This window comes from Lithobates pipiens, unplaced genomic scaffold (assembly GCF_037356315.1).
Source record: "Lithobates pipiens isolate NorthernLeopardFrog02 unplaced genomic scaffold, aLitPip1_a1.2 Scaffold_18, whole genome shotgun sequence".
NCBI classification, from domain to species: Eukaryota; Metazoa; Chordata; class Amphibia; order Anura; family Ranidae; genus Lithobates; species Lithobates pipiens.
This window is the reverse complement of record NW_027507758.1, coordinates 381,716,840-381,738,209: the sequence shown is the minus strand read 5'-3', so window position 1 is coordinate 381,738,209 and position 21,370 is coordinate 381,716,840. Positions and strand designations below refer to the sequence as shown.

At 40.3% G+C, this 21,370-nt stretch overlaps 1 protein-coding gene across 1 annotated transcript in view; it reads left to right on the top strand.

The window, feature by feature from the left end:
* Positions 1-21,370, top strand: part of CSMD1 (CUB and Sushi multiple domains 1) — a 2,539,710-nt gene that overhangs the window by 2,173,863 nt on the left and 344,477 nt on the right. Inside the window, exons 43-46 of the mRNA XM_077487775.1 lie at positions 7,449-7,626; positions 11,887-12,032; positions 17,664-17,744; positions 21,225-21,338. Coding sequence (XP_077343901.1) covers positions 7,449-7,626; positions 11,887-12,032; positions 17,664-17,744; positions 21,225-21,338 — 519 coding nt within the window. The remainder of the gene's footprint in view (positions 1-7,448; positions 7,627-11,886; positions 12,033-17,663; positions 17,745-21,224; positions 21,339-21,370) is intronic.

Here is a 21,370-nt window from a genome sequence, read left to right as displayed (position 1 = left end):
GTAGATACAGGTGTATATTGTGCTGGAGGCACACAACACCCACTAACTCCTGCAGATGCCTTTATTATAGAACACCAGAGATAAAGGGCTATACTGTAATGGAGTCACACAACACCCACTAAGCCCTGCAGATGGCTCTATTAGAGAACAGCAATAAAGGGTAGATACAGGTGTATATTGTGCTGGAGGCACACAACACCCACTAACTCCTGCAGATGCCTTTATTATAGAACACCAGAGATAAAGGGCTATACTGTAATGGAGTCACACAACACCCACTAAGCCCTGCAGATGGCTCTATTAGAGAACAGCAATAAAGGGTAGATACAGGTGTATATTGTGCTGGAGGCACACAACACCCACTAACTCCTGCAGATGCCTTTATTATAGAACACCAGAGATAAAGGGGTATATACAGATGTATACTGTGCTGTGCTGGAGGCACACACAACTTCTAATAACTCCTGCAGATGGCAAGTGGGCTCAAATAGAGAAGAGCTATGTAGGTGGATATAGCGGTGTGTACTAGGTACAGTGCACGCAGACAGCACGCACAAGCTCCTAACACTACTGACTGCAAGCTCTATTATAAAAGATAGATCACTAGCTATATAGGTGAGGTGAATATAGCGGTGTATACTGCGGTCAGGGCACGCAGACAACAACCACTACAGAAGAGCAAGATCGAAAATCGGCCGATAATGATCGGTGTATACTGTGTTGAAGGTACGCAGAACACCCACTAACTGCTTCAGACGCGAACACACTACACAAGGCCGCCCCGCTGGCGGCCTTATATAGTGTGGGGCGTGTACTACACAGCCAGAGCTATGATTGGCCACAGGCATCCTGCCTGTGGCCAATCATGGCTCTCCTCGCTGCTAGCGCTGTGATTGGCCAAGCATGCGGGGTCACAGTGCATGCTTGGCCAATCATGAGCCAGCAATGCACTGCGATGACGCAGTGCATTGTGGGCCGTGAGCGCCACACGAATTTGGCGCGAACGGCCCATAACGTTCGGAATTCGCCGAACGGGCGAACAGCCGATGTTCGAGTCGAACACGAAGCTCATCCCTAACTGGGACACATAAAAATATACAAAATATATAAAAGTGCTGTGGTGCATACATGTGATATCTCGTTGAGATATCAAATCATACAGTGCAACCAATACATAGAGCCCATAAATAGTTAATCCTTAATCCAGTGATTCAAACATGTTGGTGTGCTCACACTCTAGTGCTCCCCCCTAGGAAATGAACGCTCACCTCAGAGCATGTGACCTCAGCATGTGGAATAACAGAAAAAGCTGGATAGTGTGATAACATTTTGGTATAAAAACATTTTAGTTAAACACAAGCCCCAGTCGGGGGTACTCACATGGACTTGGTGCATCAGGGCACCACTCTAGAACAAATAAATATCGCCAGGATCATGTGAGATAGTGTGCGTCTCCTCCTTGAGCAGACCAGCTGCCTTCTGTACTACCCTGTCCCCTCCCCAACATGTGTCGATACAGGGATGTGACTTATCTTCCTCAGTGGGATATGATTGGATGGTTGGTGTGTCTGTTAAATAATCAGCCAGTGCCCATTTTCTTGTAGCCTGAGGACACTCTAGTGTTCCCAGGCTCATTGTGATATATCTATTGATATTATATTGATATTGATATTATATTCCATTAAGCCTGGGAACACTAGAGTGTCCTCAGGCTGCAAGAAAATGGCTGCCGGCTGATTATTTAACACACTGATCACCAACCCTGTCCTCAGGGCCCACTAACAGGCCAGGTTTGCAAGATAACTGAAATATATCACAGGTGATATCATTTGCTCCTCAATGATTGGAGTATTCTAGTCTGCATCTCTCCAAGGTAATATATAAAACCTGGCCTGTTAATGGGCCCTGAGGAGAGGGTTGATGACCACTGATTTAACAGACACACCAACCGTCCAATCATAATCTCCCTGAGGAAGATACATTTGTTTGTTAATAATTTTAAAGATAGCACAGCATTTTAAATATACATATTGGTTTTGCATGCATTTATGAGATGTAATCAATGCCAGCAGCTGTCCACATAATAGCTATTCTTACAAGTGGAGGCTCGCAAGATTTCTTTATTTCAAACTGAAGCAGTTTGGTAGAGCCTCCAGCAAAAAACAACCATGAGCATACAGTAGTGACATAACTAAATCTTAATAAGGGTATACACCTTGATTTTTTTTTTTTTTTCATTCAAACAGCGGACACAATGAAAAAAGAAAAACCCCCACAGATCCCCATATTAAAACATTGCTGAACCATCAATTGTTGGTGGCAGGGGTAATTATTTTACAAGACTGACTGCCCAGTCTTACATTCCTTTGGTGGGTAACCACTGTATATACAGATCTATATATATACTCTGCTAACCATATGTGTTTTATTAATTGACAAGTACTACCCCTATGCATCACAGTATAAAGCTAGACCACCTCTATGGGTAAACACATGCTGGGGTGAACATGCTAGGGTGGCATAAGTGGGTTTTCTTTTGTTGAAGATGTTTTCTTTGATTAAGTGGTGCCCTTCCACTCTGCACCTCATCAAATGAATGCAGAGAAAATCCACAGCAAACTACTTTTCAAAATACTAAGCAGACCTCAGGTGAAATTTTTTTTAGGACCAATTCCTTTTAGAGTGCAGTTTGGAAAACTCATGTTTCATTCGCGTTTTCCACACCATGTTCAAAATGTACTGCAATTGTAATCTGAAGTGGGTATCAGTGCAACGCTAATAACACCTCAAATGCAGGTTGAAAATGCAGTGCGTTTGTCTGCACCAGATCCAGTTGCTCTACGCTTTGCTGGGGCTTAGCAAAATTTCAGCCCATTCAAATTAATTGGCTGAAATCACACTGCACTCAGATTGCATGTGAATTGCACAGTTGCTCTACATTTTGCACCCTCTGGAATACCTGTACTGTCTGTAAAAACTCACCTCTGTCCATGACCTTTTTATCACTAACTCCTTTAAACTACTTGTTACTGAAACCTGGCTTTAAGAATCCGACTCTGCTTCTCCTGCCTCATCTCAGATGTCTTTGGACTCAATGTCCAAATGTCCAAACAGACAGAAAGGAAGTGGAGTTGAAATCCGTCTATCCCCCCCCAAAGCACCTTTCAGGTTCTTCACTCACCTCCCTCTCTGTCCCTGTCCTCATTTGAGGTATACTGTTTTTGTCTATTTTCTCTAGTTTCTTTGAGAATTGCTGTGATCTACCAGCCTCCTGGTATCAGCCTTCCTTGATGATTTCTCTACTTGGCTACCTTACTTTCTCTCTTCTAAAATTCCCATAATCATTCTTGGTGACCTGTTAATACTAACACTATTGGTACATTTAAATTTCTCAGTCGAACCTCTTCTTTTGACCTGAAGCAATGGATATATGCTTCTACTCTAATAGCAATGCCTTTGCCTCCAACCACCTAATAGTTACCCATATAAACCTCTGCCACTTTAACCCTCTATTCCCTCTTCTACTAATTGACCCTATTCTGCTACTTACCCCCTTTATAATAAGATCTCACGCCTGTCCTGCCTCAAACTAGCTTTCAGGGCCTGGACTTGATCCTGGAACCTCTGCTGTGTCTGGAAATGACAATGCTTGCTGAGCCACTTGGAATGCTGGACAGTAAACTTGGACAATTCCTTGAATGATCCTGCCTTAAATCTTGTTTCTCTTGAACTTCCTGATTTAAGCCTTGCAAGATTATTGTGCTCCCTCCAGCCAATATCTCACTTGTGTCTCTCCTGCTGCCGTCCATATCTTTGTTACCATTCATTAATGACCTTTGGCTTGCTCCTCAACTATGCACCTGCTTAATCCCAACCTGTAACCATTTGTTGCTGACCTTTGGCTTGTTTCCTGACTACACTTCTTCTTGATACCTACCTGCTATATCTGCAACTTGACCCCGGCTGGCTCACCTCCTGGTAGGGCAATCCCAAGGACCGTGACTTGGTACTAACATGCAGTAAAACCCCTCTCCACCATCAGGAGCTCTGGTGAATACTGGTTAGTATACTAAAAATGTGTACCTCAGGTGAATCCATGTCATAAGCCAGGGAGACTTGCTTGTATATCCGTCCAGCTGGTCAGTGGGTGCTGCTTCACTATTATAGCTACTGGCCTCCAAGCCTGACTCCAGACCGTGACACTAGCCACTTCTGTCTACAATAGTTCACTATCATCCTCCCTGGATGCACTCGACCACCTCTCTACACAAAGAATTAGGCCTGAATACTACAACCTTGGGAAACAGATACACCAGAAGTCTCAAAAATGTAGCTGCACTGTTGAGCATCTGTGATGTAGGGCTAAATCTCAGAAAAAGTGCAACCAAAAATAAATCTACAATTCCTGTCTATTTTATCACTCTCATTAACACTCTCTCATCCAGTGCCATCAACTCTTTTCTATCTTTAAATCTCTACTTCACCACCACTGCCCCCACCCACTAATTAACTCACTATCCAGGAGACTGCCAATCACTACAACATTTTAATTGATACAATTTGTGTAGAATTCTCCTCTTTACAGATATCTCCCCCACTTAACACCCCATGTCCGCAAGTACAGTACATTCATTATTTTCCTCATTTAGCTCCACTACTATAGACAAGGTGGCTAAACTTTTTTCTAATGCCCGCCTATACACCTGCCTCCTGGACCCTGTTCCCTTACAATTACTACAGTCACCTTCTGGCCCTATCCAAAACTCTCTAACTCACATTTTCAATCTCTCACTGTCTTCTGGCAGTCGGTGGTCATCCAATACTTGAAAAGTCCTTGTTGGATCCCACCAATCTTAGCAATTTATGACCAATCTCCTGGCTCCCCTTCACCTTAATCTCCTTGAATGCCTGGCCTACAACTGACTGAGCTACCATCTCACTGAGAATAACCTTGTTGGTCCCCTTGATTTTGGATTTTGCTCTCAACACTTCACAGAAACTGCACTCCTAAAACTTACAATCTACTAATTGCTAAAACCAATAATCACTATTCTGTACTCCTATTCTTGAACCTCTCTGCTCCTTTGATACAGTTGACCCCCTCCTCTTCAAAAAGCTCCACTCCTTTGTTCTCCATGACTGTACTTTTTCTTGGTTCTCATCGTACCTATTCCATTGGAGTTTCAGTATCACTTAAAAATTCTACCTCCTCATCTTCCCTTCCTTTTTCTATTGGGGTTCTGTGCATGGACCTCTCATATTATTAATATACACCATACTGAGTCAGCTTCCCATGACGTCCAATACCATTTCATTGATGGTGACACCACAATCTATATTTCTACTCCTCAGCTCACTCCATCAGTATCCTCAAACATCACTAATATACAGACAGACATATTGCTTTGGATGTCATACCACTTCCTCAGAACTCAGTCTATCAAAAACCAAGCTTATAAAATTTCTTCCACCATGTGCCCCTTACCCTGACTTTTCTTTTAAGTTTTATGCCATATCTATCAGTCCGTCCCCACATGCCAGGGTACTTGGTGTAATCCTGGACTCTGAACTGTCCTTTAGGTCCCACATCCAATCACTTTGCAAATCTTGCCACCTCAACCTCTGCGTCATGTACAAACTATGGCATTTCTAAACCAGTGACACCACAAAGCTTCTAATTTACTCCCTAGTTATCTCTTGCCTTTACTACTGAAACTCTCTCCTCATTGGATTATGTTTATGTAGGCTATCCCCCCTTCAGTCCATCATGAATGCTGCTGCCAGACTCATCTACTTTACCAACAATTTAGTGTATACTACCCCTCTCTGCCAATCTCTCCATTGGCTTGCACTTACCCAATGAATAAAACTAAAAATACTAACAATTTACAAAGCCATTGTCATGTAGAAGAGCCTGATATGCATGGGAAGACCTCTCTTACACCTCTGACCCGGGGCCCCTGATAGAGTAGATAGGTAGCACAGGAGTGCTGGTGGTCTTGCTGGCTGCTGGGCTACTGAAAAGCTGGTATACCATATGACAGCCAATGTTCTGGAACAGGCTGGTGCTTGGATGTAGTAAGCAGAAGAGCAGGCCCTAGTGGCTAATGGGCAGATGCTTGCAGCTGAATAGTTCCATGAGGACTGAAACACAGACAGTCAAACAAGCCAGGTCATACACGTGCGATCAGATCAGGAACAAATGCTGAGGCTGTAGCGTAGTCAAGGTACAAGCCAGTGTCAATGCAGGCAGAGAGCAGGAGCAGGAGTAGGAGTAGTCAGAGGAAGCTGGGTCAATAACTGGAACAGAAACAGAACAACAGGGAACAGGACAATCACAGGAATTCTGTAGATGAGACAGCACTGATCCTGGGTTTCCAATGACGGCATTGGAAACCCAGCACAGCACAATCACAGCACAAATGCAGATCACCAGGTCCTGGCCAATGACTTGCCACCAGCACCCAGCGAAACTCATCTCTGAGTTTCCCTGACCAAAGCTCTGTGAATGTAATCAAAAAATGTTAATACAACGCTAACAGTTGGTGATGATATTCTGTCATAAAAATAATGATGGCAAAAAGCAATCTCTTATAAAGTGCTTAGGTTCGCCAAAAGAATTTGAAAAGTGCTTGGGTGCTTCATGTAAACATGCTGTGCCATGTGCCACACTCCCCTCTTGTATCACCACTCACCAGAGAAAATTGACCGGCAGCTTTGTAGTCTGGGGATCAAATATGCTTAAATCTGGTGTTGGTGGGATAGGACTCTGGAACTCCTCAATGAGATCTCCAAATAAAGGTCTTGGGGGTAACTAGGATATCCACCAGGCTTGATAAAACAAATGCAGGCTCATTGCGAAGTACTGTTTAAAAAGGGTTTATTGCGCAATCAAATTTGGCACTTACAAGATTGCTGATAAAACAAGCATATGACAGACAATGAAGCTTTTTTGGGTTAGCCGCAGCTCGCCGTACATTTCATGGAGGGCAGAAATGGTGTCAATGGTTTTCACGTTTCACCCTTCTCCAGGGCCGCGGCAAACCCTTAAAAGCTTCACTTTCTGTCGTATGCAAATTTTATCAGCAACCTTGTAAGTCATTAAAAACATTATTTGGTCTTTATAAATGCTAGTTCCTTTAATTATGAATTATCATGAAATATTTCTTTTACAATTTTTTTTATTTTCTTTAATTGATTGTCCAGATAAACCTTTAAATGCACTGACTTAATATTTTGTTTAAGAGTTATCTATGAATCAAGGTGCTCTAGAAAACTCCAAATCTCCTATTTCTATGTTAGAAGGTTTTTGACTTTGTGATAGTTTAAATAATTCTGGTTACCACTCAAAGCAAGTTTAGAATGTAATTCTGAATATTGTCTGTAAAGAATGTAATGTAACTAGGCTGGTTATTTCTGTATTATAATGCACGTTGTTTTCATTTCAGCACCTTGTGGATATAATGTGTCATCGGAAAATGGCACCATTTACTCTCCAGGATTTCCAGATGAATATCCCAATTCAAAGGACTGTACTTGGTTTATTTCTGTTCCACAGGGTCATGGGGTTTATATTAACTTTACTTTGCTCCAGACCGAACTAGTGAATGATTACATTGCAGTATGGTATGTGACCCATAGTAAATAAATTGCTTTTAAATTGATTATTTTTCCTTGACTCTGCAACTATGTAATGGATGTAGGACTACTGCCTGACATTTTTAAGAAGTAAAATAATAACACATAAGGTCAGAACATGAATTTGAAAAACTAATCAATTTTTATAGATACATGCATAGCACAAATTACATAAGTAATCAATCACTAACATTTTACCTCTCTCTCGTAGCCTGAGGTCTTATTAGAAACTGTCTGGCAGAGATAGTTAATATACTGTGAAATGCAGTATGTATCAGGAAAACCTTTCCCATTCATTTAAGGTGAAGTATATTACATTCACAACAAGAAGCTGTGAAATTATACTGTAGAAATTGCATACAACATACATTGCCTCATGCCTTGGTCTTCCAGACCATCTAGCACCCATCCCCAAATGTTGTACCTCTTCTAGCTCTGTGTCTTTCCTTAACAGCTCCCAGCTGTTTTGTCTCTCATAGACTCTCTCTCTGACTCAGGCCTTTGGTTTGGAGCACCTCTGACCCATCGGGTGAGACCTCGTCTCCCAGCTCCTTTCTCTCAGACTCAGGCCTCCTGTTTGGGCACCTCTGAGCCTGCCCCTTGGATTCTTGGCCTGTCCAGTCCTGGACAGCAAGGTGTAGATGTGCACTTCTTGTCTCCCTTCCAATCACCGGGATGGTGGGGCATGAGCTCTAATCCTGTCTTTCCTAAAGTAACAGCACACACCTATGTCATTAGTGAGCCCATTTTCTTCAAAACCTGGCCCAGACAGCCTTATCACATAGTGGCATGGCCTCATCCTGCCACACCTTTTTCTGTAGATGTCCGTAACACCTACATTAAAGTACAATATATCTAAAGCTCAGAAAAATGTAATACTTTGTATTTCAGCTTTCACTCCTTACATGTTGGGGCTGCATTACTCTTTTAAATTTGCATTACTCATTTTAAGGCTCAGTATATATTTTTTTATCCTGATAGAAATACAGTGTCTTCCTGTGCATTGAATTGCAGTCTCAGTTAACTTCTGTGAACAGTGGAACACCTAATCCCTAGTTAATAGGGATAAGAAGAGGTAGAGGTGTTAGTAGTCCAAATCAGTAGAACAGCTAGGGTGACTACAGTGTAGTTAGTAAGCACTGTTCACAGGGAGTTTCTTACAGGCAAAATCACCAAGTGAAAATTGAATTGAAGCCTTGATTGTTAAAAAGTAGCATTTACTTATTTATTTTGCCACACTTAGTATTTTAGTTTACTTTAAAAATAAGAGATTGAAATAAAAATGCAGCTTTTGCTTAAAAGAACAGGTAAGCTGCAATATATCACTTTTCTTTTTTTGGGATTTAACCTAACCATAATTCTTAACCCTACTCTCAAATTAAAATAAAACTTACCAGAAGAAACACTGTCATCTTTTCCATGCAGATCAAAGTGACAATGTCTTTGCAAAATGCATACCCCTTATATGCACCTAATCTATGCTCAATCACAGGTCCTTGTTCCTCCACAGCTTTAACAGTTAACTCCAATGTAACTTAACTGCTAACTTAACCTGCGACACTAACTTTAATCCTGCAACCTGACACATACTTTGTTGGGCATAAACTACGCAGCTTCCTATACCATACCAAGATCCACCAACACAGCAGGGATAGGAATCAAAGAGATCTTTAGTAAAAAGCACCACATATTATACAAATGAACACGTGTTAGGCACACATTTAACCCTTTAATTACCCGAGATGTTAACCCCTTCACAGCCAATGTCATTAGTACAGTAGCAATATATATTATTATCACTGATCACTGTATTAGTGTTACTGCTTTTGTCAGTGGCAGTTAGTCAGCTCCCACTCAGTGTCAGTTAGTGTCCGATTGCTCGCCACACTATAGCAGTCCCATCATAAGTCCCTGATCACCGTCATTGGAAGTATATAAAAAACTCCAGTATATATACCATAGTTTGTAGATGCTATACCTTTCATGCAAACCAATCAATATACCGTTTTTGGGATTTTTTTTTTTTTACTAAAAACATGTAGCAGAATACTTTTTGTCCAAAATGTATGAAGAAATTCTGTTTTTTTTTATATTGGACAAGTTTTATAGCAGAAACTAAACCCGGAGGAGATCAAATACCACAAAAAGAAAGCTCTGTTTGTGTGGAAATAAATTATATACATTTTGTTAGGGTACGATGTTGCATGATCACACAAGTACCAGTTAAAGTAAAGACAATTTTAATATCTACTGGACAAGGTGGCAAGCTCATTATTTAAACATAGCCTGCTAGACAAATACGGCTACACAAATAGCTGCAGTACCAAACAGTATATTTTCTTTTGACTTATCCTGAATTTTAAGAACATTGAAGTATGTATATGATCTGCAACTTTGATAACAGGCATTGTAAAATAATGCTAGCTTTTGTGTTTAAACATTCACTATTGAATTCATATTCAGGTGGTCAAAAAATTGTCTCAAAGAAAGAACAGACCAAGAGTTAAATGATTTCAAACAACCTCTAGGTAATCTCTGATGTACTTGAGTACATATCACAAAAGGATGAGGATGCTGTTGAAATTCAGACATTGCTTTCTACAAAGGCAAGATAAAATAAATGTTTGATGCTTTCAAAGGTCTCTTAAGTGACAACGGGTTCTTTTTTAAAAATTCCAATTGAACAACTGCTTAAGACCATAGTGAATAGTGTTTGACGAATGCTGTTGTCAGGTATTATACTCATGCCTTATAGGTGGTCAAATGATTAAAAAAAATCTATCTACTTACAAAGTGTAACAACATGTTTCAGTTTCTTGACATAATTTACATATGGGATGTTTTTAAATACATTGGACTGATTTACTAAAGGCAAATAGGCTGCTTTCTGAAAAGGGAATTATTGCTTAGCAAAGAATGTGCCCTTTCCAAAGACACTGTCACTTTGACATGTGTAGGCAAGGTTTCAGTGGGGTTGATTTACTAAAGGCAACACAGCTGTTCACTCGGCAAGGAAATCATCCCTTTGCAAGAAAAATTTCCCTTGGCTTAGTGAATGTGGTGAAAATTCCCAGTGCAAATACCTAATCACATACAAGGTTAACCTGCCTGGCGGCATTCCCGAGTCTGGCTCGGGCTGGGATTTCAGTACCATGAGCGGTAACCCCGAGCCAGACTCAGGATCGCAACGCAGGATACAGGGAGACTTACTTACCTTGTCCCCTGGATCCTGCGATGTCCTCGCCGCTGTGTGCGCAAGCCGTCCTCCGTTAGATTCACACAGTGCCCGAGTGCCGCCGAGCTCCATTCCATGCGATGTTATAATGCACGGGAGCGGAGATTGGCGCCAAATTCTAAAAAGTAAAAATACACAATACACATACAGTAATGTAATCTTACAGATTACAGTACTGTATAAAAAAAGTACACATCCCCTTTGTCCCTAGTGGTCTGTCCAATGCCCTGCATGCACTTTTATATTATAAATACTGTTTTTTTCTGCCTGGAATTTAGTCCATAGCAACCAAAAAGTGTCCCTTTATGTCAAAAGTGATTTTAGACCAGCTAGAAAACTGCGATAATAAATTAGAATCACTTGCAGAGCGATAGTGGTTTGTGGGGAGATTCGTCATCAAACACTAAATCTAATGACAGCGACAATTCTGCAAATGAGCAAATTTCAGTGTTTATAATTATTTATTATATTATAAACTTTATCATACCTGGGATACTAGACTCTTGTTTGAACAGATTTAAGAGAGTTATTCCTAAGAAATGCAGGCCTACAATACAAAACGCCAAATTTCCATGCAAAATAATTGTACCGCTTTCAGCACCCAAAATCAGAAATAATCATACCACCAGGGAGGTTAATTACAAATAAAAAACATGTTTTCTTGCATGCTATTGGATAATGGAAGTGAGCAGAGCTTCACCTAATTCATTCAGAAAGAGAAAATTTCCTTGCAAACCAACAGCCTATTTGCCTTTAGTAAATCAATCCCATGATCTTCCGTATCACTTTGCAAGGGATTTTTCCCTTAACTTAATGACTGAGGTGAAACTCTTCTGACTTCATTCATCCAATCATTGTTCATGCTTGTGATTACGTACTCTTTGCTAAATAAATTTGTTGTGAAATGGACATTCCTTCAGTAAAACACCAGTATTACATACAGTATAATACTATTGTTGCTTTTAAATGCACAGTTTTTAAAAGCTATTTATGCTTTTTCTATATATTTTTAGGGATGGAATGGATCAGAATTCTCCTCAGCTTGGTGTTTTTAGTGGAAATACAGCCCTTGAGACAGCCTATAGTTCATCTAATCAAGTACTTATTAAGTTTCACAGTGACTTTTCAACTGGGGGATTCTTTGTTCTGAATTTTCATGGTATGTTTATGAAAAAATGTTTTGCATATGTATACTGATTGCAGTTTATAGTTTTCAAAACTGTATTATATGTGCTTAGCATAGTACCTTGTCTAGCTTTAAGCACTGTTTCTTGAGTGTTATACAGCAATCCTCTCACATAGAGGCATGGTGTAATTGCCTTTGTTTTCCTCCTCTATGTTTTAACAAAGTGGGAAAAGCATTCTAGATGTATCCATGTTATGCAATAACTACATGAAACTGAGATAAACCCACCGACCAAGGGTTCAAATCAGGTTGACGTAGTATAAAGCAGGCTACATTCTCCTTATTATACATATGCCACCTTTGCCATCCTTATCCAACTTTTTGCTGGTCTCCTTAACTCTCTAGTAGTAAATCATAGACATATTCTAATGAAACAGATCTTAGACCTGACACTACTGGTATCAGAGTCCAGTTCTTTGGTCAACTTTAAATCTTTACATACTTTACTGATGTTTTAAAAGGTTTGTGATGTAATTTAATTTGTGTTACACAATGGAGGCTATTCTGTGTATACCCTTCTAAGGGACAATAATGCTCTCCCAAAATGTTTATCATTTTTTTTTAGAACAATGTGTTGAACAACTGCAAGAGGAATTAATACTTCTTAGGGTTTGCATCTACCAGTTTCTCCATTTGCAACACAACATTCACCCCAACAAAGCAGCCTAACTTATACTTTATAGACAAGTTTAATACTGTGCTTAAAGCAATATTTAAAAAGGAGAATGTCTCTTGTTTCTTTTTTGGTGTACCTAATTCTCATTTACACTTAATCCCCCTTACATTCAGGTCTAAGGTTGCTTTCACACTGAGGCACATTACAGATGCTCTAGTGCTAAAAATAGTTCCTGCATAGCGCCTGTAAAGAGCCCCTCCTCTCACTTAAGTGTGATAGCCTGAGTGCTTTCACACTGAAGTGGTTTGCTTGCAGGATGGTAAAAAATGGCTGCAAGCAGCAACTTTGCAATGCTGTAGGAGCGGTGCGTACACCCATTGAAATCAATAGGCAGTCCTGCTGAACCGCTGGCAAAGCGTCTCTGCTATCGGGGGTTAAAATTGCCCCGCTAGTGGCTGAATAGTGTTGCTAAAATGATGGTAATGTGTCATTAAAAATAGCAATGCTTTACCGCCGACGCCCCCAATGCCTCAGTGTAAAAGCACACTAGGCGGGAACAGATCCTAAAGTCCATTGTTATGCCATTCATCCACGACCATCAACTTATGTTGCAGCATGCTAATGCCCAGCCCCATGTTGCAAGGATCTTTACACAATTCCTGGAATCTGAAAGCATCCCAGTTCTTACATAGCCAGCATACTCAACGGACATGTCACCAATTGAGCATGTTTGGGATGCTCTGGATCAACGTATACGACAGCGTATTCCAGTTCTTGCCAATATCCAGCAACTTCACACAGCCATTGAAGAGGAATGGACACACATTCCACAGGCCACAATCAACAACCTGATCCACTCTATGCAAAGGAGACGTGGTGGTCACACCAGATACTGACTGGTTTTCAACCCCCCGAAACTGCACATTTTAGAGTGGCCTTTTATTGTGGCCAGCCTAAGGCACACCTATGCAATAATCATTCTGTCTAATCAGCATCTAGGAGAAGTGCTCACTAACACAGATTTAGACAGATCTGTGAACAATATTTGAGAGAAATAGACCTTTTGTGTACTTAAAAAAAAAGTTGTAGATCTTTAAGTTAAGCTCATGATAAATAGGGGCAAACACAAAAGTGTTGCATTTATAATTTTTCTCCGTGTAATTAACCTGTTTTTTTATTATTTCTAGCTAGAAAGCTGGTGGCCATGACATGGCTTCTGTCTTCCCCTCCCATAGTTGCTCATTGGATCAGAGAGGTTGAAACATAATTTTAGTTGGAAAAAATTGGGGATGCCCGAAAACATTTGAAAATTGCGGGGAGTCGGTCTGAGATAATACAGAATAGGTTGTTATTTGATACCCCATTCCCTATTTTTGTTATTTATACCTGTATTATTGTGGTGTTTATCTCTTCTGATTTGTCCAGCTATGAGGATATACAATGCTTAAGGGCTACTTTGATTCCTCTATCAAAGCTCTGATAAGGTTAATGGTGGTAATATAGTAACAATGTTAGCTATAGAAATAACCACAATGCGCAAAGCTCTAATTTATTTACAAAGAAAATAGAAATGCTAACATAAAAAACTAAAAGAATGCTACAGAGCATATAAAAGAAAAAAGAAAATAGATGATACTTTAAGTATGGTCATCCTCAATATTCTGTGTCTCTCTGCTGGGCTCAATGAGAAAAGAGAGAGCCTCATCATTTGCCCTCACTTTTAAAGTGCACTCAGACACAACCCACACACACACACACCTTCTGCTCGCCTGTGTAGTCCTCTGTCCAATGAGATGCCATAAAAGGCCATCCTTCTGAATCACCAGGAAGTATATTCTTCCCCCAAACATCTTTCAGGATGTATGCTGCGGTCTCCAACAGGTGGCAGAATTAGTCCATGAACCACTGCTTTGACCCAGGCCATCTTCCAGTAACAGCTGGCCTTTGATGTTGCTGTAATTCAGGAAATTGGTAATTTTAATTTGCAACTCCCCAGGAGAACTTAGCTGATGCTCTTCTACCCCCAAACATTACACCAGGAGGCCTATGCGAGAACATCCTTTAGGACAGGGATATGCAGTTAGAAGGCATAGCAAGACTGACAGCTACACACATGACACCCAGAGGCAGAGGCATAATGGGACTTTTAGTTTTGCAACAGCTGGAGGCCCACTAATTGCATTTCTCTGCTTTAGGAGATAAATTCCCATTTGTGGCTCCTTGTTAAAAACATCCAGCTGGGTAAGCTTGGAGGTTATTTGGTTATATGTTTTGGCTCTTCATCTGGTGTTTTTTCTTTTCTTCTAGACATGTGCAATTCGTTTCGTTCGAATCTCAAATTTGTACAAATTTCCCTAAATTTGTACAAATTTCCCTAAATTTGTACAAATTTCCCTAAATTTGTACAAATTTCCCTAAATTTGTACATTCGGGAGGATCCGAAATACGAATTGCCATGTGTCTGAATTTTGTACGAAATACGAACTTTTGTTTAAAAATCCCAAGGAGGAAGTCAGCACAGCACAGAGCCCCTCATCTAACAAAAATTCGTATTTCGGATAGGAAATTCTTCAACGGAATTTCGTATAAAAACCAAACATCCATCAGCATCAACTGTCATATTGAGGTATATTTTTGCCTTTAAATTCATTGTAAAGAACGTTCGTACAAGTTAACAAACCTAACGGCAATTCGTATTTCGTACGAATTGAAATTGAATTTCCGACACGAAATACGAAGTATGAATTAATTCTAATACGAACCGTAACGGAACGGAACGAAATGAATTTATTGACGGCGCCCATGTCTATTTTCTTCATCCTTCTCTTCCTCATTTTCCTGTCTCCTTTTTTAGGTATTTGTCAGGGCTGGGCTCAGCCCTTCCTTCTCTGAGCTGGCCACTCAGCTGTTGGCTAATTGCCAGCTCTCATATCTCTCCACAGTTACCCAGCTGTTGTTGATCCTGCTCATCAGTCCTGCCTATTTAAGCTGTCCAGTCCAGAGGAGTTCTGCCTTTTCACAATTCAGAAGATAAAGATGTGTCATTGCATTCCACTTAAGAAGTTGACAACTTCCAAGGAACTGGCTTCCATTTTTGCTTGTGAGATCTTTCGTTTACATGGGCTACCCAAGGTGATTATTTCGGACCGGGGTAGTCCGTTTGTGTCCCAGTTCTAGGGAGACTTTTGTGCACAGTTGGGAATTCTTGCTTTCTTCTCTGCATATCACCTGTAGTCTAATGGAGCCACAGAACGAGCCAATCAGTCCTTGGTGCAATTCCTACATTGCTATATTTCTGATCATTATAACAACTGGTCAGACCTATTACCATGGGCAGAGTTTGCTCACAACAGTGCCTTGAATTCTGCTTCCCAATTGTCCCCATTTGTGGTGAAATATTGTTTCCAACCTTCCATGCTGCCTGACTCCTTTGTTCCACAGAGTATTCCTGCATTAGAGGAGCATCTCTGTGGTCTTCATTTCACTTTGGCAAAAGTCTAGGAGGCTTTGCATCTTGCTAATTATAGGTACACACTCCATGCTGACCGCAGATGCCTGCCTGTGCCTTCCTACCAGGTTGGGGACAGGGTCTGGCTGTCATCTCGAAACCTTCGACTTCATGTTCCCTCGCTGAAGTTCGCTACTCGATTTATCGGGCCTTTCTGTATTCTTTGCAGGATTAACCCAGAGACTTACGCATTAGATCTTCCTTCTAATATGTGTATTTTAAATGTTTTCAAATGTCTCCTTATTAAAACCTTTGGTCTGCAACCGCTTTACCACCTCAGTGCCACATCCTCACACTGTACAGGTTGAGAACCATGAGGAGTATGTAGTACAGTCCATTATTGACTCCCGTAGGTTTCGTGAGTGCATACAGTACCTGGTGCATTGCAAAGGGTTACGGTCCAGAGGAACGCTCTTGGGTCTTATCCGCGGACGTTCATGCCCCTGTCCTCCTACGTGATTTCGATAGATGAGTTCACCTCAAGCCTGGTGGTCCTCCAAAGGGGGGGGGGGGTTGTTGAGGAGGGGGCACTGTCAGGGCTATGCTCAGCCCTTCCTTCCCTGAGCTGGCTGCTCAGCTGTCGGCTAATTGCCAGCTACCATCTCTCTCCCCAGTTACCCAGCTGTTGTTGATTTGCTCATCAGTCCTGCCTAATTAAGCCATCCAGTCCAGAGGAGCTCTGTCTTTGCCTTGGTCACACAACAAGAATTTATCTCATGCATTCCTGTTTAAAGATGGGCTTTGCTGACATCCCTTCAGACTACAGATCCTGCTTGCTGTTCCACTACTTTGATCCCTGACTCCTGGCTTGGCTGACGATCCGTTCCAGTTACTGAACTTTGGCTATGTTTTGACTACATTTGTTCTTTTTACTTTTATTATTAAACAAATGTGATTTAACTGTATTTCTGTCTCGGTCTGATTTCATGGTTTCTGACCGTATTTTAAGTTACCGAGTACTAAAACATGACTATTGTGTATTTTCTGTAACTGTAACTGAAATGTGTGAAAACAAATGTCTCTGAAATTGTGCCTCATTTATCTTATCCTCATTGTTGTGTAAATGTCTTGTGTAAAATTTTAAATACAAATTATTCAATATTCACATAATACTGTTCTACACAATGAGGTTGATTTACTAAAGGAAAATATACTGTGCACGTTGCAATTGTAATTTCCACTCTGCAAGGGAATATGCCCCAGAGCTTTGTAAAATTGATGACGCTTCACTTTGCAAAAAAATACCCACAGACAATGAAAACAGTTAAAGAAAAATAATTTTTGCTTGCAAATGACTAGATGATGGGAGTCAGCAGAGCTTCCCCATCATTTACTAAAACTCTGGAGCAAATGCCCTTGCTTGCAAAGTGCGCAGTCATATTTATGTCTACAATACAAAAACAAATTCAACAACAGCACCATCATTTACTTTGTCAACATATAATTTTAACATATGGGTATATGCTTATTTCTTTTGCAGCATATGCGCTCAAGAAATGTCAACCACCAGCATCTGTGCCAGAAGCTGACTTAATTTCTGACAATGATGACTTTGAAATAGGTATCATAATTTATTTTGTATAATTGAAAATATGAAAATATAAAATGTTTGCAGTTTTAAAAAGTGTGGAAAAAATAGAGATCCCAGAACATTTTTATCTATTATCTTAAGTGCCCAAGGAGCAAAAATCCAGTTGGAACTCTGGCACATCATTCATGCATTCTAAGACTCTGTTAGAGAGGCATTGAAACGCATCTAAATCCAAAAGCAAAAATATAATTTATTGCAACTTACCAGTCCTTAGATGCAGTGGCTGCATTACTTTTAAGCAATCAATAATTAATCAGTTTTTTTACTTCAACCAGTGGGTTGAACTGACCTGATTCCCCATCCACACATGGGCGATGGGGGAATCACTCCTGCTGAGCTATTGTGTTCTGACACTGGGGAGAGAGAGACCGAGACTTATGGCTATAGCTGGTAGCTCTAACCAAATGCCATTTATCCAACGGGCTGGTTTCAAAGAAGACAATCACTGGACCACCTTCTGTACAATCATTGTCCCCATACATGGATCAAAATGTGGGCAAAACCGGACAGATTTCACCATGTATGGGCAGTTTTACAGTATTTCCTATATTTTCATTTGGTTATCCTGCAAATAAGAAAATTCCTGTTCCTTTATGTATAAACTTATTTCTATGTTGGGGCAGTCTTAGTTGTCATGCCAGGTGAATTTTACACATCTATCCTTGTTCATCTCCTTTACATGGTGTGAACTGATAGTTTACAGTATAAAGATAGTTTTTGTTTGTTCTTTACAGTATAAAGATACGTTTTTGTTTGTTCTTCACAGGAAATGACAAGGTCACTGCATATCAGGAAAGATTAACAGTGGTTTTCTGTACTTGCTAATAATGTCCTTAACCTTAAGGCCTCAACCTTAAGGCCTCATGCACACTGGACATTATTAAAATGCCAGTAGAGTTAGCTGTACAAAGCTGTAGCTGTAGAACGAGTTTTGTAGCATTCTTGCTTCAATCATTTTTTTCATTTTTGCAATAGCTGTTTTAAGGTTTTTTTTGTTGCTTTTTTTAGCAAAACAATACTCCCACAAAAGCTTAAGCTCAAAAACACTGATAAACGCGGAATAGCTGTGTTTTTCAGTGTTTTTTTTTTGCTTTTATCAAATTTAGAGTGTTTTACCAGCGGAAAAACTCCTCTCAAAACCCACTAGTTCTAGGGGTTTTTTTTCCAGCCAGAATACGCCCCTGCCAAAAAACCTGATAACAGCCTATGGACACATAGGATAACATGCTGGGGAGTCTACTGGCTGCAGAGAAGAAAGCCTGAAGCCAAAAACAGGAGCTGCAACAATGTTCAATATGCATGAGGCTTTAAAATAAAAATGAATACCTAATCCAAAGATTGGTAAGCTACAATACATTAAACTTTCGTTTTTTTGGTTTAGATGTACTTTAAGGAAGATAAATAAAGCTACTTAAAGACAGACCTTAGTGCTTGTTTTTAAATGGTTAGCCTAACTTTATAGTTTTATCCCTTTTACTGTCACTGATGTGGAAACTACTTTGGCTTTGGGGCGTTTTATGCACACTCCAGGCAGTTGCAGCCACCAGTGTGCATAACCAGTGTGTGTAAATATTCTTAGGCTGTTGACTGTCAGATAGAAGCATTCCAGTCCCTCCTGTGTGCACTTTTGCCATGTTTCCTGGGCTTCACACATGGCAGAGCCAGAATCAGTATGGCAGGTGCTGCCAGGTAGAGGGAGACCCTTCCTGTTACAGACCCAGAAGGGACACGTACAATGTTACTTGTAGGTCCCCATGTTACACTTTCCCATCTGAATTTTATTAGCTTCAGGTGAGACAGGTAAGACATCAGATCCCTGATGCCTCATTAAAGGGGTTGTAAAGGCAGAAGGTTTTTTTTTTTTTGTATTTTAATGCATTCTATGCATTAAAATGGATGTAAACCCCTTACATGTACCAAGTGAAGTGAACAGCCTCAGATGATACACAAGGATGAAACAAATCTCCCCACATAAGTTTTACATGTATATATGCTGTCTTCAGCTTTATATACTATTTAGAAAGTCCAGATCGTGTTACGAGATCTTCTCTTCCTGTTCAGCACTGCAGTGAAGCCTGGGCATACAGCCAAGACAGCTGATTGGAGGAAAGGCACACACCCCCTCTACTCATAGGTAGAGACTTTTCAGATATGTTTGTTGAATAGTTCAGCAGCACTCTATCAATTTATAGTAACCGGCCCAATACAAAACTCAGGCTGCTTTTATCATATATGACAGTGAACTTGTCAGAAGTTATCAGGCTGCAGTGTTTTGAATAGAGATAGCAAAACACTGCAAATATATGTGCCCAGCTCAAGTTTCATGAATCAGGTTTACATCCACTTTAAGATAAAAAGCCTTCTGTGTGCAGCAGCCCCCCTCACACTTGCCTGAGGTCCCTCTTTGTCCAGCGATGTCCACAAGTGTCTCAGCCATCCAAGCTTCTCCCTCCTGATTGATTGGCTGAGACACAGCAGTGGCGCCATTGGCTACCACTGCTGTCAATCAAAGTCAGCTAGCCAATTGGGGAGAGAGGGGCAAGGCCAGAGTTGGGCTCCTGTGTCTTCTTTCTACATAAAAAAACTAAATCCTCCTTTTGCCAGGATCCCTTTTTCTTAAGCCCTGAAAGGTAGTCCTTTCTTCCTACAACTTCAAAATTTAAGAACTACCATACTGTTGTGTGTTTTGGTCTAACTAGGAGCAGTTTTATACATCCAGTAGTATGAGATGAATCTGCATTGTTGAATTTACATTGCACAATATAATGTAAAATATTAACTCTATTAGTACAGTTAGATAATTTTGAGAGTTCTATAGAGTGCTGAATATTTTGCTATTTGACTTATGCTGTCTAAAACAGCCCATAGTTTCATAATGAATTAATGTGCTTAGAATTACAAAAAGATACAGGTTTTAATCCTTTCCCTTGCATGTGAAGAGCAAGGTTTGTCTTTGGAGCTAGGTGTAGGTCTTAATATCTTGTAAGTAAAATATTATGCTTATTACTCCCTGTATCGTATAACCCCCTAGGAGAAGCTCTCTCCCGGGGGGTTACCACGTGGGCATGCTACCGAGTCCAGCATTCGGCATCCATAGGCACCAGATGTAGGACTTGGCCCCACCCCCACCACCCGCGTCATTGCATTTGGGGGGCTAGGGGGCCAGTCAATGACAGAAATTTTTTCACCTTAATGTATAGGATGCATTAAGGTGAAAAACTTGAGGGTTTACAACCCCTTTTAAGCTAAATAAACATAAATATTCTTATTCCACTCTAGTAATTTTTGTTGATATTTAATTCTGGTTCATTTTCTAGAGATCTGTTCAATGTGTGCTACATAATCTGCTGTATTCTCTTTATGCATCCTTCTTGTTAAATTAACAAAGTATTCTGTTAGAGTTGACTGTTTTCTCAATAAAAGTTTCAATATATAATCCTTACTTTACAGGAGATTTTGTAAAATACAAGTGCCACCCGGGGTTTACCTTAGTAGGAAATGATATAATAACCTGTAAATTGATTACCCAGCTGCAGTTTGAGGGTTCCTTACCTACCTGTGAAGGTAAGTTAATTATTTTCTAAATGTGAAACAAA